General features: G+C 38.8%; 1 protein-coding gene across 1 annotated transcript; it reads right to left on the bottom strand.

Moving 5' to 3' along the window:
- Positions 1-11,465: 11,465 nt before the first annotated feature.
- DICER1 (dicer 1, ribonuclease type III) lies at positions 11,466-15,843 on the bottom strand (the record flags this gene model as incomplete). The annotated part of the gene is made up of 4 exons (XM_009577284.1): positions 11,466-12,292; positions 12,588-12,663; positions 12,805-12,967; positions 15,575-15,843. Coding segments are annotated over 4 exons (674 nt in total), but the record flags the coding sequence as incomplete, so codon positions are not given.
- Positions 15,844-16,850: the final 1,007 nt, after the last annotated feature.

The following is a 16,850-nucleotide window of genomic DNA, read 5'->3' as shown; positions in this document are numbered from 1 at the left end:
GTCAACTGGAAAGAAAATGTTTAAGTAAACCTCCATCCGAGCTACCAGCTTGTAACGTCGCGCTAGCGAGATCCAGCTATGCTCAACGACAGGTCTGATCCTGGCGGTGCTGAGCTCCCGGGCACTCAGGGAGGCATGAGCCACGGTGGGACGGGGCTTGGAGAGGCGGGTGGTGATGCCCAGCACCTTCAGCCACCCTGGATGTCAGCTGGAGTGGTGGGAGCGCAGCACCTCTGAAACCCGGCCCTGAGCCTCGCTCGTCTGGAAGGTGCCACGGGCGGCTACGGAGGTGCGTACGTCGCGGCAAACCTCCCGGGGCTGCAAACACCCACGTGAAAAGCAAAGGGCTCCCTCCACACCCCAAAGAACACCGGCCATAGGCTTTAACAAAACTAGTGACAGCCCAATTTACACTCACAAAATCCTATGGTGCCGGAGAAGATGTGTTCTTCAGTCGCTAAGTTTTAAAACCTCTACCCGGCCCTACGTCTAGATAGTTTACTGCTCTGCTGCTTGGTGTAACGTCAGCTCAGGATGAGATTCAGCTCGTAGTAAAAAAGCAGATGGAAGAGTGAAATAGAGCACTTCTCTCTTCTTCAGAGAAGGGAAACGTTTTTTCAAGGTCTTATAAGTCTTTTTTATGTGGAAGTCAGTAAAAAATAAAAATAAGAAATTCCGACCCTATGTAATCCTGAATTACATTATTTTGGATCTGATTTAAAAACTATCCAGCAAGGTTTGATTCAGATAACATGTGCAGTACAGATATCCCTTCACATCAATAAATATTAATAGTATAACTATTGAATATAAACTTTTAGAGAACTATTTCATTATTGCAATCAAAATAAACTGCTTCTAACCTGTATGGAAGCACATGTAAAATGCAGTTGGACAAACCATTGATTTCTGCAGCTTTAAAAGATATTTGCTTGTAAGAGATCAAAGATAGATCTAAAAGTTTACTTCTGCAGATCTCTTTTCTCTGTGCTGCTTTTTTCATTTACCTTCCTATACGTGAACTTAATCAGCAACCAAACTGAGCCATCAAGTGATTAACATTTCTGCAGCTAATTGTGGCATATTGGAGTCTAGTAAGGAATATTATGAAACTGTCCTATAATTCACATTTTGTGTGAAAAACTGGGACTTGAAAAACACCTGCCCAAACAATTCATAAACACACTGCACAGCAAATACCTATGGTAATTCACTGGATTTACAACCGTCATGTTATATTAAACATACAGTATCAAAATTTATCACCCATTACACAGATTCCTGTTTTAATAATATCTTGTACTTGTACAATAGCACCTTCTCTCCCAAAGGGTCCCGAAGCACTTTAAAATCATACATACAGGAATTGCTTCATTCGCTGTGGAAATACAGCTGCCTCTGGGGTGGAGCGGGGGTTGGGGGAGGAGAGTAATTGTGCACAGCGGTTATAAATACTGACACTCGGAGAGATGGTTGCGGATGGGGAGCAGAGAAAATTATACCGAAGTCTCAGAGGCATAATATAAAAGGCATAACCCCAGTTGCAGGCGAGGGAGGTGCGCAGGCAGCCGTGGCAGGACATGCGCTGATTCGGGGTATCCTTGCGGTAATCGTCACTGGTGAGCCGCCCCGGCCTTAGGGCCAAGCTGCAGCCCTGGGCTCCAGCCCTCGGGCAGTGGGTCAGGGAACGGGATGAGCCTCCCCGCGGTGCAGCCCCTGGCTGCCGAGGGACCCGAGCCCAAGGCTCGAAGGCTCCATCTCCAGTATCGTCACGCTGCATTGCTCAGATTCCCCAAAGGTAACCCCAGCTGCACTTCCAGCAAACCGTGGGACAACAGGAGCTCACTGACCAGAGACCTCTGTGGTGGGTGAAATTGTCCAAAAATAATGCAACATTAGAAAAAAATCAGGCGGATGCACGGATTTATGGCTAGGGCATTGACCCAGTTAGAACTTGGCTGTCAAAGACTGCTGTTACCTACACCCCTGAAAAATATGTGTTCCTCAGTTGACTGCAATTGCAGCTTCATCTGCTTCTTCATACTTGCCATAATTGCCAAAGTGGCTTCAGCCCCAAATCTCTCCAGCCTGGTCTCACTCAGGACCTTCTCAGAACCTCTTTGATCACAGTGAGGAATCAACTTCTAAACATCAGGTTAGATTTAGCTTTACAAGAAAATCAGTCGAAAGCTTAAAACTGTCCCCTTAAAATCACAACCAATGGGCTTACTCCTGCCTCTTAGACTTCAACCAGACAACGGAAACCCTAAGCTGCACTTGCTTCTCTCTAGTTTGAGACACGTTATCTTGCTGAAGGCTCAGGGCAGAGATGGTTTTTCAAAACAGACAGAAGACTGTGCCAATGTAGGGGAGGAACAAATGTAGCTCTCAATGTGAGCAACCGCAATGAGGTAAAAAACAGCAGGGGATTTTAAGCCAAGTGATGCCAGAAGGCCACAACTACAGTCTTATCTCTAACAGCAAAACCAGTTTCCCACCTATCAAACACAACCCTACCATGCCTGCTGTCTGTGGTGTGGCTGGCACAGAAACTGTACCTTTACTGTTGGCACAGCGGACAGACCACGGCTCTTGTCACCACAAGCCTGCTTTGGGTGCAAGGCAGAGTTTTCACTATTGCAGTTAAGACATGGAGTCCTCACAGGGGTGACATGCAAAGAGTCACAAGCTCTAAACTGCTGCAGGAGGAAGCAACGATCAGGGCAAGATGAGCCCTGGACCACAGGACTTGTTTTGGACCTTAGAAGACTAAGTTCAGGGATACTTGAGGCTTAAAGTTTGTTGGAAGTGGCAAAAACTGGTGACTGCTGCAGTACCTCGTGGCCAAGCTTGACCTCTGCTTCTTGTAAGGCTCTCCTTCAGTTGGTCTCTTCTTCTCGGTCCCTCCCACATGTCCCGCTGTCACCTTAAAACCTGATGCTGGAATAAGCGAACTTTGGCTCTGCCCGTTTCCACCATTGCCCGGACCTCTGCCACGATGCTCACCCCTTTCCACAGAACTGATTTAAGAGCCGAGTTGCCCAGGTCTGTTCCCTTTCCTCTCGCTATTTGAGGTGTCTCTGAGTCTTGGCATTTCTTCTGAAGTATTTCCAGCCTACAACTTTCTCTATTTGTTGATAAATCTCAGGTGTTTACGCAGGTCCCCCATCACTCCTTGCCTCAGTCACTGCAGCTTCTGCAGGGATTTTCTGACACATATCAACACACCATATGCTATACAAAAAGCGGCTGCTATATGTCTAGCATAGATTATATACTCACATTTAGCTTAGTTCCTGCAGCCCATGTGCCATAGGCTCTGTTGCAATTTATTTAGCTGCTGCATTAAGTAACCCTTCACCTTAGCTAAACTGCCAGTAAACCAACATTACTTTACAAGAAACCTTCCACAGAGGTTGCTGTATGGTTATTTTACACTAATTTAGTGGCTTGCAACCAAACGTTAAGTAAACTAAGGAGTACCCTTGCAATGCACACGCACAAGGATGTGTGCTTGATTCAGCTCTGCAAGGTGGATCAGGAAGGTCTGAATTGCCCTTCTCCTCTGCCTTGCTCTACCTGCTGGGGACAGCAGCACTCTTTGGGAATTCAGCCCTCCACGGCAGGCAGTGCTCGGTGCTCAGTGCAGGAACCCTTCTAGCTGATGGATTCCACAGAAAGGGCAACTTCTTAAAGACCAGCAAAGGCATTTGGTGCAGGCAAAAATGGTTACTACATCTTCCACAGATCCCTTCCCATCTCCACCACCAGCAACGTCAACACCGTCGCTGAGGCAGAGTCCTGGGAATATTTGCCCTTGTTTTAAGTGAGCTTTTTGCTGGCACAGCCCTGCACAGCAGCCAGTTGGCGAGACAGGGAGTACGGCTGCCTGTGCCATGCTTGTTTGTATAATGAGATCTCTTTTGCCTGGAGCACATGGACTATGTAAAGCTGGGAGGAAGGTGATGAGTGTTGCTGGCAGGAACATAATGCCCTGCTATTCCAGCTAGAATCACCCTGAAAGCAATAATTTAACTTAAAATTGGTGCTGCAAAACACTATTAATTGCTATAGAGTGTGAGAATAGGGCAGATCTCAGCTATCAAGACATTGAGGCTTGACTGAACGCAGGGAGGGTTTTGTTCTGACACCAGGGCCTTGCCTAAATTCGGGTGACTGGAGAGTGAAAACATGAAAACAAAAATGGCTGGTGTAGACAGCTGTGGTATAAGAACATCGAAGCACATGTCTGTGCTTAACGATATCTGTGTACGCTGACGCTTGTGCTAATGCTAGTAGTTGTGCAATAGGCAACTCGTACAACCATAGCACTGCTCCTCGATGTTACTTACATTCTCATTTATAAAACAAACTTAAAAACCTTACCCTAAAATTGATGACAAAGTGCCATTCAAGTACTTCTGTGAAAACTACTTTCTTAAAGGAATATATACTTGAAGACTGGACTGGTGACCCCACAGTCCCCTCCTGTAGCTCAGTGTTCAGAGTTAGGTAGGTGAAGTCTGCAAACTTCGCATCATTTTATTACAAATGCTGGAACAGCTGCAACAGTTCATACTCACTCCCCTGCTTCAGGCCACATGGCAGTAAAGAGGGGCTCATCCTCACCGCAGCAAGAGATGAGCGTGACCCTGGAGTCACTAGCGACTCACTGGCCGCGTGCAGCTAAATGAAATCTCCTCGTCTCCTTTCTCCATCGCTTTCCCTGAACGAACACTTCCAGCTTCAAGCTACAGCGTGGGATCCATCTCATCAGCTGAGTGCCAGCCCTGGGTGGGGTGGAAGGGACCTCTCTCATTCAACTCACCTCATGTTGAAAGGGTGATCTAAGGGCAGGAAAACCGGACTGTGCCCTGCGGCTGCTGGCTGAAAGCAGAAGAAATGGGTGGGAGTTAGCCCAGATGCAGCTGTCTGCAGAGTGCATGCCTGAAGTTAGTTGAAGCATCCTAGATGTCAATAAAAGCTGTGAGGAAGATTGTCCTCGTTCCTCCCCTCTAAATCTTGCCCACCTGGCAAAAGAAAATGGAGCAAGCAGTTGGACATTCACCACAATAGGTGGGCTATCTCAAAAGTAGCTAGCTGGCAAACATGTCACCCTTTTTACTTAAAAGCCTCAAAAATAGAAGCAAAACAGAAGAGGCTGCCTTTGCACATCACTGCACTTCTCAACTTCTACTTGATGTCTGGAATTTACACTTATTATATCTGAAGGACTTTTGTGTTAAGTTCAAATGCACACAAATTACAGAGCCCAAGTGGATGTCTTCCCAGTGACTTCAGTGGGAGCTGGACAGGAACCCAAAACTATAGGAAATTTTCAAGTTAACAGAAGAAAATTACTTCAATTTAAGCGTTAGCATGAGACTTCCAATAAAATATATATAAAAAAGCAATGTTAAAAAAAAAAAGAATATAAGCCAGGTAAGTGGAGGTGGTTAAGCTGCAAAGTAAATGATACTGTTTTCATAACATATGGAAGGTTCTTACTTATTTTAGTCACCAAAATGAAAGTATTGTTCATGTTCTATAATAAGGGAGGACAATCACAGCTACGAGAAAAACAAAACCCACTTACATGTCAGTACTGCCTGTGTCCACTGACAAGATTTCCTCTAAGGAACAGATCCTGCACCTGGACTCTAGCAGAAGTGTTAAGGGAAGCCCAGCCAAGCACCAAATCTGCTCCTCTGTTTCTGGACTTGCAGTTATGATTAGCTTTGTTGCTATCTCTTTTCAGGGCAAGCAGATTCAAAAACTTATTCCCCTCACTTTTCACTCAAATTCCTTTTTCTATATGGTTTTACTTAAGAATAGCAGCTAACCAAATACATCTCTTAGCTCTATTGATGCAATTATGAAACACATTTATTCTTATAATAATGAGATGAGAAACCAGTACCTGTAAACTCCTCTTCAGATAGTCATAGAGGTATTCTCTTTTCAATTCCTATAGAGTGGCCACTGAGGTTTGTCAGGATGACAAATGGTAACTAGCCTGAAAATTTGTGTCTTGATGTTACAGCTTTACTAAAGTTAATTATTCCTCTTTTTAGGTCAAGCCTGATGTTCCTTCAGGGGGCAGGAAGAACCCAGTCATTGCTGCATTCTGAGCAGCTTAAATTTAAAAAACTAAAAGATCTTTATGTTATGCAGTTTCAACACCATTGCTAATAAGCTGTACTCAAAATCTACAGTAAGTAGATGATGCTGCCACACTGGCAAAAAATGCGGTCACCTGCCTTTGAAGCAGAAGCTTTATTGATTTTACACTTTGACTTTCTGGAGAACTCTGGATGCTTCACGTTACTCCCAGCAAGGGATGGACCACTTCCTTTGAGACTGAAGTTTAGATGGCTATCCCTCACCTCATTCCTCCATAATGAGCAGGAAGATAATGGCATCTTAAACTATTTTTTTTTTTTAATTATTATTTTCAGGCCTACTTCCCTGTAGAAAATTTGGGGAACAAAAGTTTTCCAGTTTGAGCCACTTGATAGAACTTGGGGGGTGGTGGCTGTGTTGTCATCCCCTACTACGGCTTACTAGTCTACATGTTGGAGCTTAAAGGGCCTTACCTACCAGCGCCATCAGTGTCAGGGTGGAACCTAGAGGGGGAAAAAAGAGCTGGAAAGCCACAGAAGATCCACAAGGTTCCTCAGGATTCTCAGCTGAGAATAGCTTGCTTCATGACAGCTGAGACAAGGAACAAGCTGACACCGTTGAAAGACTTAGGTGATTCGGCCCTCCTCCAAGTCCCAGAAAAAGGAACCGCCATGCCTAGCAGCAGGTCAGCAGGCTTTTCTCTATAACCTAAGACAAAACGCGTAGTAGAAGTTGCCCATTGCAGATGCCAAGAAATTGACTGTTGCATTGGGAAGTTTTCAAAAAGGAAGACTCCTGATCTTTGACCGGCAGGTCTGGCTCATCTCTGAAAAACATAGACATGACACTGGTGTGCCAGTCAGGACACTCGACAAACATGCTTTCAATATTCAGGATAAGTTAAATACTAACAGAAAGCAAATGGAAAAAATAATTAAGATCAATGTTATTAATGTTGAGACTATTAGCTAATATTAACATGTTATTCTTAAAACGTGATGAATTGTGCAACCTGTGTTACTGAACCCTTGTGCGCTGGGGCCTCCCAGCTCCAACAGAAATTTTGCAGATATAATGGTCAACACAGAGATCAAATTGTAGCATGTACACCATCATTTTTAACCTGAGTGTCCCTTAAGAGTCTTCACATAGCTATGAAGACAGTTCATTCATCAGAGCAAGGAGACAAGCAGACTTGTCTTTAAACAAGGTCAAGAAATAATGTTTTCACAATTTTTTTTTTTTTTATTTAGACTGAGACTGAAAAGTAATTTTTTGTAAACTCTAGATTTATGGAAAGATTAAGAGAACTAAAAACAAAAGCAAGAAGACAATACAAGGTGAACAGACCATAACTTTATTGAAGATATACTCAGCTACAATTATTACAAAAAACTATTAAAGGTAATTGTGATCCATAAGGTGCAGATTGCAAACTTCTGCAGCATGATTACAGTATGAATGAATTACATTTTATGTCCCTTAAAGACAGCTGCAGCATGTGATGGTAAATATTTTATTGTCCATCAAATTATATTTGTTATTCGTTCTACTTGATTTTAACCATCTTTTCAGTCAAACTATTTACAATAAAAATGCCTGCAATTTCCAATTCTTGTTCACAAACATTTTTCTTTCCAACTTGCTGCTGCAGTAAATTCTGAGTGCATCTACAAAGCAATTAAAGTAGTCTGTGGTTGCCATTCAAATAAAAGAGGGAAAAACCCAAGAACTTTATTGGATAAAATTTATTTTTAAGAAATGTAGTTAGCTTTGACAGAACTTAATTTTAACTGCTAGTGGAGTATACTACAATGACCTCTAGATATTTGCTAACATAATTCAGATTGAGTTACAGTTGATATTTAGATTACATTTCACGGTCATGAACTGTAGTGTTTTAAGTTTTAAACCTAGTATGAAAGTAAAGAAATTAACTTTAACTTCTTGAAAATTAGAGCAATTGGAAAAGGATCAATGTCAGTAATTAAGTACCAAAAATCAAAATCCTTCTCGATTTACTCATATAATAAATACAGAGATTTCCATGAGAATGTTTTTGTAGGGAACCCCACCCAAAACATACAAACCCAGAACACTGTCAGGCAGAGGCAAGTGTAGTATCACAGCAGACCACGATGCTATTTGTCATTTTCGGATTACGTGGGCTGCTGTGACTGGGATACAAAGATTTCACTTTCTATACCGATAAATGCATGTAGCATAGTTATGTCATATGCAGTAACATAAACCCCACATTTTCCAGTTTATGGTTCTATATTTGCTTACAAGGAGGAAAACCCAAACTCTGCAACATACATATAAGCACAAGATCTTCAGGTATGTAAAAGAATGCAGTTCCATTGATTAAAATGACACCACATCAATTTGCACTAGCTGAGGATCTGGCACCCCATCCCTGGGCCACCACAATATTCCGCCCTAGCACAGAAATTCGTTCTTGTCCAAGTTCTGTACTCTGCAGTCACAACATACTATTGTGTAATGAGACTTAAAAATAGTAGGCTTTTTTTCTGTATGGATTTTAGCAGCATCAAGCTGAACAAACACTTAAGAAGTTGCTACTGGGCACTCAATATTCAGACTGAGCAGAGATTTAGTTGAGGTTGACCAAATTACTAGGGGCTGTCTTCTCGCAAAAACTACATTATACCCATAATATGTTGGTTTGTTCAGAGATAATTACTGGAGTGTCAGAGGTCATTCTAATTTTAATTACTTCACATAACAGTAAAATGATGTAGCAGAAAAACAATAGCTTTAAAATACAATCAAGAGTTGTTACACATCTTTGTTGTATTTTTCCACATACAGTAAAAATGCCACAGACATTACAAATGACCTATTTAAGTTGTGCAAGTAAATGACACATTGCAGGCATTATAATTATCTTTTTCAAATTCAGTAAATCAGAACAGCAGCAAGGCCAAACCACATTTTTACTCTCTGTTAAGCATTTTTCCCTTGAAATGAGGTAAAGCATGGTACCAAGTGCAATGCTTATTTGTGCTACATGAACAGAACAGCGCAAAAAAAAGCCATAAAAATAAAAACGCAGCATAGTTAGGAGGACTGTTTAAAGTACAGTATAACAGGACTTAGATAAAAAAAATAAGGTTCATGCCAACTAACCCCCACACTATTTATGATGAGCCTGTGTGGTTGCTTTTGAAGATGGGTTGCAACAGTCCGCTTACACTTGTGCTTATAGCATGTCAAGTGATTTCTATCCCAACCTTCAAATGATCAGATTTAGGTCTTTAATAGCATACACTGTCCAATATCAAAATCATATCAACTGCAGGGTAAAACACACAGATGTATAACATGGAAACTAATATGAATTTTCTATCTCAAAGGATAAAAAATATTTCAATGAGGTCACACTGGAAAAAATTACGGCATTTAAAACGCATTTAAAAACGCATCAGCAGCAGAAACTACTTTATAGTCAGCCACTACACATTTCAGATTTCCAATTCATAGGCTTTATCTAGTAACAAAGTGATCATTAAACTATTCTGAAACACAGAGCAAGTTCAGTTAATTTTCTTTGCATCAAGACACTGTAGCACTTTACTGCTAACAATTACCTGAAACCCCTGAGAATCTATAACCTTGTAACAATCAGGAAGAAATTTTAGGCGTTCAAAGACTAACTTAAATTTTAGTTTTTCATAATGCAGTTAAAACTACTTAAGACTTTCTAGATGGCCTGATTTTATCTGCTGATTGATGTCTGGCCAGAAACGCAGAATTGTTAACATTAGTCATCATGTATTTTCTCTAAGAAACTTCACTCCTACCATGAAGAAAGAGCTATAACTTAAATCGGTGTCTTTTTTTTTTTTCCAAACAGCTAACTCAAAGCAATTTACCTTTGAAAATTTAGACTGCATGTTTTTACTGTTCCATCTCATTTACATTTGTTTTATACACATCAAGACTTGCAGGTCTTATACTTCCCTGTTACATTTTCATGACTGAAGTACCAAACAAATGCTAGAACTTTTTATAAGCTAGTATTTTTAATTCTCGGTCTTACTACGGTAACAATGCTGCTTTCAAATACAAGAATGATCCTTCTTGCAGAATGGAAAATGACTGGGATAGAAAATACATGAACTTTTGAAAACTGTATTTCAGAAAAGCTTAATGTCTACCCCTTGTCACTAAGGCTTTTTTTTTTTTTGTTAAGAAAGCAAGAGCTGACAGGTTTTGTTTTGTTTTAGTGTGCATTTGTGAGGAAAGGAACAGGGTTTAAAAGCAGGAAATACAGTATTTATTTGTAATTTAATACATAAGACACAGCATCAAGTTCAAACTATTGTGCTGGAAAACATTAAAACACCTTGCTCTGCTTTCTCAAACTTCAAGCATAATTAACAGGGCAAAATTGCAGCAAACCTCTACCGATATTGGTGGGAATACGAGACCCACAGCTTTTTTAAAAGGTAAATTAAGAGGTATTATAGTTACAGTGCAAAAAATTAAAATTTCAAGCATAATATATAAACATAGCACCAAAACAGAAAAAAAAACAATGCATGCAAAAAAAAAAGAAGGAAAAGAAAAGAAAAAAAGAACTGAGGTATTTAAGTGAAGAGTGCCTACAAAAATCTAATTAAAGAAGTATAGGCAAAGCCTAAAAAATAAAAGTATGATTTCCCCCCCACCCCCAGTAGACCAAAACACCAATGCGCTAGTTTCTCTAAATTAAGGACCTAAATCACAGATGTATCAAAAGTACGGCAGTTATATCTCAAACATCAACTTTCATGTTATTTAACAGCACAGCTTTGGTAGGTGAAATATGCATGCAACTCTGAAAAGTACAGTAAGAAATTTACGTGGAAATATCTCTAAGTGTAAAGGTGCTCTGTTTGTTAAATACGTAACCAATTGACTATAAAATCTGCAGCATATTTTAGGTGTGATATGTCTAAGGTTATTTTGTTAGAGTGACAGTCTGCACTGTGCAATTATTCATTACTGTTTCCAGTATTGGAACTATCTAGCTTGCAGGTTTGTGTAAAACTGTAATTTTAGCCAAAGACCATATTTTGTTTATGGTATTAAAAAAACTGTAGACTAACCACCTCCTCAGAATTGTTAAAAATAACCTAATTACACATATATGAATACAATTTCTATTATAATCCTGTAATAGTAATGAGTTGTACTGTAAATATAGAGCTGTATCATTGTAAAATGTTTAACAAAATGAAGGGAATGTAAAACAGTTTGTTCCAAAAAAGATCAGAAATTAAAGATTATTAATGAGGGTTTATTTATTTTTAAGGCAAGAACCTTTTTTTATGCAAGACTATGTGGCATAAGGAAACTGAAGTTTCATTCTACCAGTATGCCAGCCATTTCAATTAAAATCTGTCCCTAACAAATAAGTGCAATAATGATTGGGAATGCCATCTTAATGTAAAAAGATGACATGGAGAGAAAAAAGAAAACAAAAAAAAAAAAAAAGAAAAAAAAGGAGAATACTGGCACACTTATTCTTTCTTAAACCCAATCATCCAGTACAGTTTATCAACTGCTTTATGACTGGCACTAGTGCACAGATTGAAGAATTTCAAGGTTACTATATATAAATCTAGCAACTGCATTAGGCGTAAGCTCCCTGGCCTTCTAACACTAAGCAAAGCTGTACTGACAATAAAAGTAAACCAAAAAGACCTGACAACAATTATTCTGAACACTTGCTAAATGTCATCATTAAAGCACTCTCGTGATTAAACAAAGCAGAAGTGAGGAAAGAAGACAAGATTGTGTTTGCGCAAAAAACTATAACTACAATTAGTTCCAAAATTTTATACATGTTAAATGTTTTGTCATCTATTCCATTATCAAACAAACTTTAAATTCTGTCTTCCAATTTGTTCCTCTCAACATCAACATTTTTAAAAATTTGCTTTATTTGTATGTGTTTTTTTTCCCCCATTTTATTTATTTTTAAGAGGAGTCTCAGCTGTTTGGGACCTGAGGTTGATTTGCTTTGAGGCTTCGTAGTGCTCTTCTTGCAGCTGCAGATTTGGCAATCCTGTAGCTTCTGCCAACACCTTTAAACTTTCCCTTTCCTACAACTTCCACTGTTACTCTGACCTTTCCATCGTAAGTTCTTTCTGCAGGACTGCAAAAATATACACAAGAATTACTTACTGCCTAGGCAAGTTAATGTGAAACAAGAGACCTACATTCTCTTTTCTACAGAAGTTACAGCAGTATAGTTAAACAGAAATCATTACATTTCTCAGAAAGTTATGCAAGGAAAAAAAATAAAAATCAGTGAACACAATAATCACGCTAGCTGCTTAGTGCAAAAGAAATTAAAAGTAATTAGTGACATTTAAAAATCCTCAGTAGCTTATAAAGCACAGCTTAAAAACATTTTATGGCAACGTGTACCAAAGGAAGTGTATTCTTACCTAAATTTGGCTGTCTCTGGCTCCATCTCCAGCAGCTCTCGCACTGGGGACCGGGGCACATTAGCAGAAAATTTTTCTATTTGAAAAAAAACCCAACCAAACAAACAAAAAACCCCAACAACAAACAAACAAACAAAAAAAAAGAAAAAAATTAGCTTTGTTCTCTTCATAGCAGATGGCACTTAATTATTAATTTTTTTCTGAAAGCTGACAATACCTATTAATGGCCTCATCATTGGATAGTACACTTGCCAAACCATTTCCAAAGACATTCCACTATCCATATAAATGGCACCAGCAAGAGACTCAAATATATCCCCCATGGCCTTTGGTACTTCAATGTCTTCCTCTTTTTCTTCATCTTCTTCAGATCTTCTGAGCTGTTTGCAATTAAAAAAAAGCCAAAGTGGGGGAGGGAGAGAGAAGGGGAGGAGAAAAGAAGAAAACAATTGCTTCTTTTAAAATAAAACAAAGATCTTCAGAAATGTAAGCTCCCTTACATCCTATCCTGAGCTGCTTCCTTTAAGTTTTTCATTGACAACTTTCCACAGTGAAATTGTTCTTTTATTCCCCAATGAAACCAAAGTTGCTGGATATATCATTTTTCAAATGTGAAAAAAAAATCCCAAACACCACTGCGTACAGAGACCTTATATGCTTTGTGAATTCCTCCTGTAATAATTCCGTAGGATTTCACCATGGGTCTGTTTTTTCCAATAAGAAACAGACTTGGCTCTATCAGTTAATACTAGAAAGCTACGCATAACAAAGGAAGAGTTCATACATTAAACACCTCCTAGAAGGAGACTTTAAAATCTGTAAGTCCAATCTCTGGATGAAAGTCAAATGTACCTTTCCTTACCTCATTTACCCCAGAAGACAAGCATGAAACAAGCATTAGTAAAATAAGCCATTAATAACTGATTAATAATTAATAACCAGCAACATCACACTGAACCAACAGGCACACTTAGGTATTTTTTAAATGTAGCAGGCAGTGTTTTCTTCTATGCTACTAATTTAAGACAATAGTCTAGTCTCGTTATTAAAACTAAACTTCCCATCTATGTCTTAAAGATGTTGAGTTAATCTAATCCTTTACCAAAAATACCTCAAATACATATAATATACATTCACCTAAGACCAAACAAAGTAACCTGAAAACAAAGTTTTTGACCATTACTCTCCTCTGCCTAAAGAGAAATAAGTTTGTCGGTCTTTTCTCCCAGCAGCTACCCTCTCACTCGTTTGGCCCCTATTTGGGGTTTAAAACCTGATTCAGTTCTCTTAAGAGTCACCATAATACTTCATAAACTAGTCCCACCCAATATTTCTACCTAAAATAAATCAAACAAGAAGTCAGACCTGATGTGTACACACTCCAAATGGGAATTTTGATGTTAAAAAACAAATTCAACTGTTTTGAATAGTTTATTTCATACCAAGTGCAAACTGAAGCACTTTTGAGTTATACTGAAATAACAGGAGAGAGAAACTAAGAGCTATAAGGCAAGGGACAACAGATGTTTCAGGAGTGAGATCTGAAAAAAGAAAAGCAGATGACGTGGAGACACACATGGAAACCAGTCTAGCTGGCATGAACTGCAGAAACAAAGACTCTTGCATTAACTCTGATTAAATAAGAGTTTTCAGTAATTCAGTGCCAGACCAAGATAGGGAGCAGGCGCAGGGAGAGTGAAACAAGAATTTTATTTGAAACAGCTATCACACAATTTGGTTGCAACTTTGGTGGAAGTTTCTAGTAATCTTTCTGCACACTAGCAAAAACTGAACAGAGCTAAAAATCACTTCTATGAGCTCTTAAAATAAATTTTTAGTCTTTTCACTCATATTGTGAAGAAAACAAGACACATAACAGAGTCTGATCTTCTGATGTAAAATAATTTATATTACCTAAATTTCAGTGACAAATTTCTTAGTCAATTGTCTTAGTCAATGTATGGATTTCACTCTGCAACAGAGTACAAGGCCTGTAAAGTATTTTGATTCCCAAGCTTTTAAATTGTGTATCAGAAAGAAGAAATTACTAAAGACAGAGACAACATGTTTATTTAGTGCTGGAGTATTCTCAGACAGAATATTTTCTAAGAGATTGGTCAGTTTTTCAGAAGACAAACTATTAGGGATATCTATTGGATAACATTTTTAAAGGAAGGATAATGAGAAAGTCCATTTCTTCCAGGACTCTGATTAGAATTTGACTCACAAGGCCCTTGCTCTCATACATTTTCTGAGCAGCTTATCTAAATGAGTTAGTTTTAATCCATTCTCCAGCAAGTAGATGTTCATTATCATTAGCTTTCCTGCATAGCACAGATTGATCTCTGTTTGCAAGTCTTCAGCTAAACTATTTTTCAAGTGGCTTATTTGAAAGATGCATATAATGTTTCCCTGGCTAGCAGAGAGAAAGCCTTTAGGAGCATGTCAAACACCTGTGAGTACAGTGCAATGACACCTGCTCCAGCAGAAATCATCAGACAAAAAACAGTGGAAATCTCTGTCAGTGTGCTACACTAAATAATCCCAGCATTGTGCCAAAGTAGTATCGTTCATGATGTTGCATGGATATCCTATCCTGAGTCAGCATTATGTGACTTAGTAACTCTTCATCACAATTCTATGGTACAGTAGTGCTTCCAATCTGACAGTGAAGAAAGCGTTTCCCCCCCCCGCCATGTTGTTCTAACAACAACACAAAAGCAAAATGGTGACTGAAATCAAGTGTCACAGAAAAATCTACAGACAAACTAGTTTCAATTTAATTATTTTCTGAATGTTCTTCTTGACTTTATCCTTTCTGAAGATTGTATTTTACTTTGCATATTGCATGCTTTATTACTGGAAGCCTGCTTCTACGGCTGCTGTGTGCATAAAACTAAAACATTACAAAAATGCACATCACACTAAGAAATCCAGTCACATGCTTCAAATCAGATACTGAACACATTTCTTCTACTTCCACTAACCTCAGAATCCATTCCTTGCATTTCATTCTTTTCCATTTGAAACTGCACAAAGTCATCAATAACATGAAACAGTTCAGGAGAGACAGCTTTGAAGTACTTGTGGTAGTCATACTTTACAGCTAATGATGCAAAAATGGTATTATTGACTAGAGCAGATCGTAGGTCAGTAAGAACTCCTGGAGAGTGTTGCCGTGGGTCTTCATAAAGGTGCTTGGTTATGAGGTAGTCCAAAATTGCATCTCCCAGGAATTCTAAGCGCTGGTAACAATCTTAAAGCATTGGAAATAGAAGAATGTATAACACCACAATTAAGTTTAAGACACACATTCTTTCCAGGCCTTTCTGGATAAGAGGTTTGGTACACTGCCATGCAAATTCCACAAACTAACCAATGCTCACAGAAGACAATCTGTTTTTTAGAACAGGTATCTTTGTGTTTAAAGAGATTGTTATTGAATTATTAAGAAAAAAAAAAAATCTCAGAAAAAAACAGGAGGAGTTCTATCTAATAATAAAGCCACTTTTGAACCCAATGTTAATTTGTCAGGCTAGCAAAACACTTGTGTTCGTAATCAATTAATGCTTTTACTCAAGATCTTCACATTGTGCTGAGAAACATCAGAAAAGTAAAATCAAGAGATTTCACCCGCAGGCTGATCTGAAAACAAAAACAATTAAACCTCCAAAAAATTAATAAAGAAATCAATGTATTAAAAGCAGGGGGAACATACAATCTCAGATTTTTCATCTAATTTGCCACACATTTAGATTTCTCAAAAAGCACTGAACAGATATTCCCATTCAGAATGGGTCTTTTAAATTGGAAACTAAAATTGCCAAGCCTTTGCTGTTTGGAAAATTGACAGGGGGCATGGGAATGGAGAGCTACGGAGGTCTATTTTTAGAATATAAACAAAAGCAAAAAACCCTCTTGAAAGCAAACAGGGATAGGTGGGTAGAGAAGGAAGACAAAATTACTACAAAAGTAACATGAGAGTGAAATGGCTTGTACTAAGTTGCTTTTATAGCAGCTGAAGCGCTGCCAGATCTCAACTGCTAGCTACTCCTTAGAGAAAAAGTTAGAGGTAACAGCAATTCACAATTGTCTTACTTGGTAAATAGAAATGGAATCAAAAGTTTCTGCTACCAACAACGTAATTTCATCTAAACATTATGCCTCAAGGTTTCTGTTTGTTAGTTTATATATATAAACTAACTATATAATATATAAAAAGGAATCATCTACCTTCTGTATGTTTTGAAATATTTGTAAAAA

The sequence above is a fragment of the Fulmarus glacialis genome, unplaced genomic scaffold (genome assembly GCF_000690835.1).
Source record: "Fulmarus glacialis isolate BGI_N327 unplaced genomic scaffold, ASM69083v1 scaffold49084, whole genome shotgun sequence".
Taxonomy (NCBI): Eukaryota; Metazoa; Chordata; class Aves; order Procellariiformes; family Procellariidae; genus Fulmarus; species Fulmarus glacialis.
This window is presented reverse-complemented; position numbering and strand designations above follow the sequence as displayed.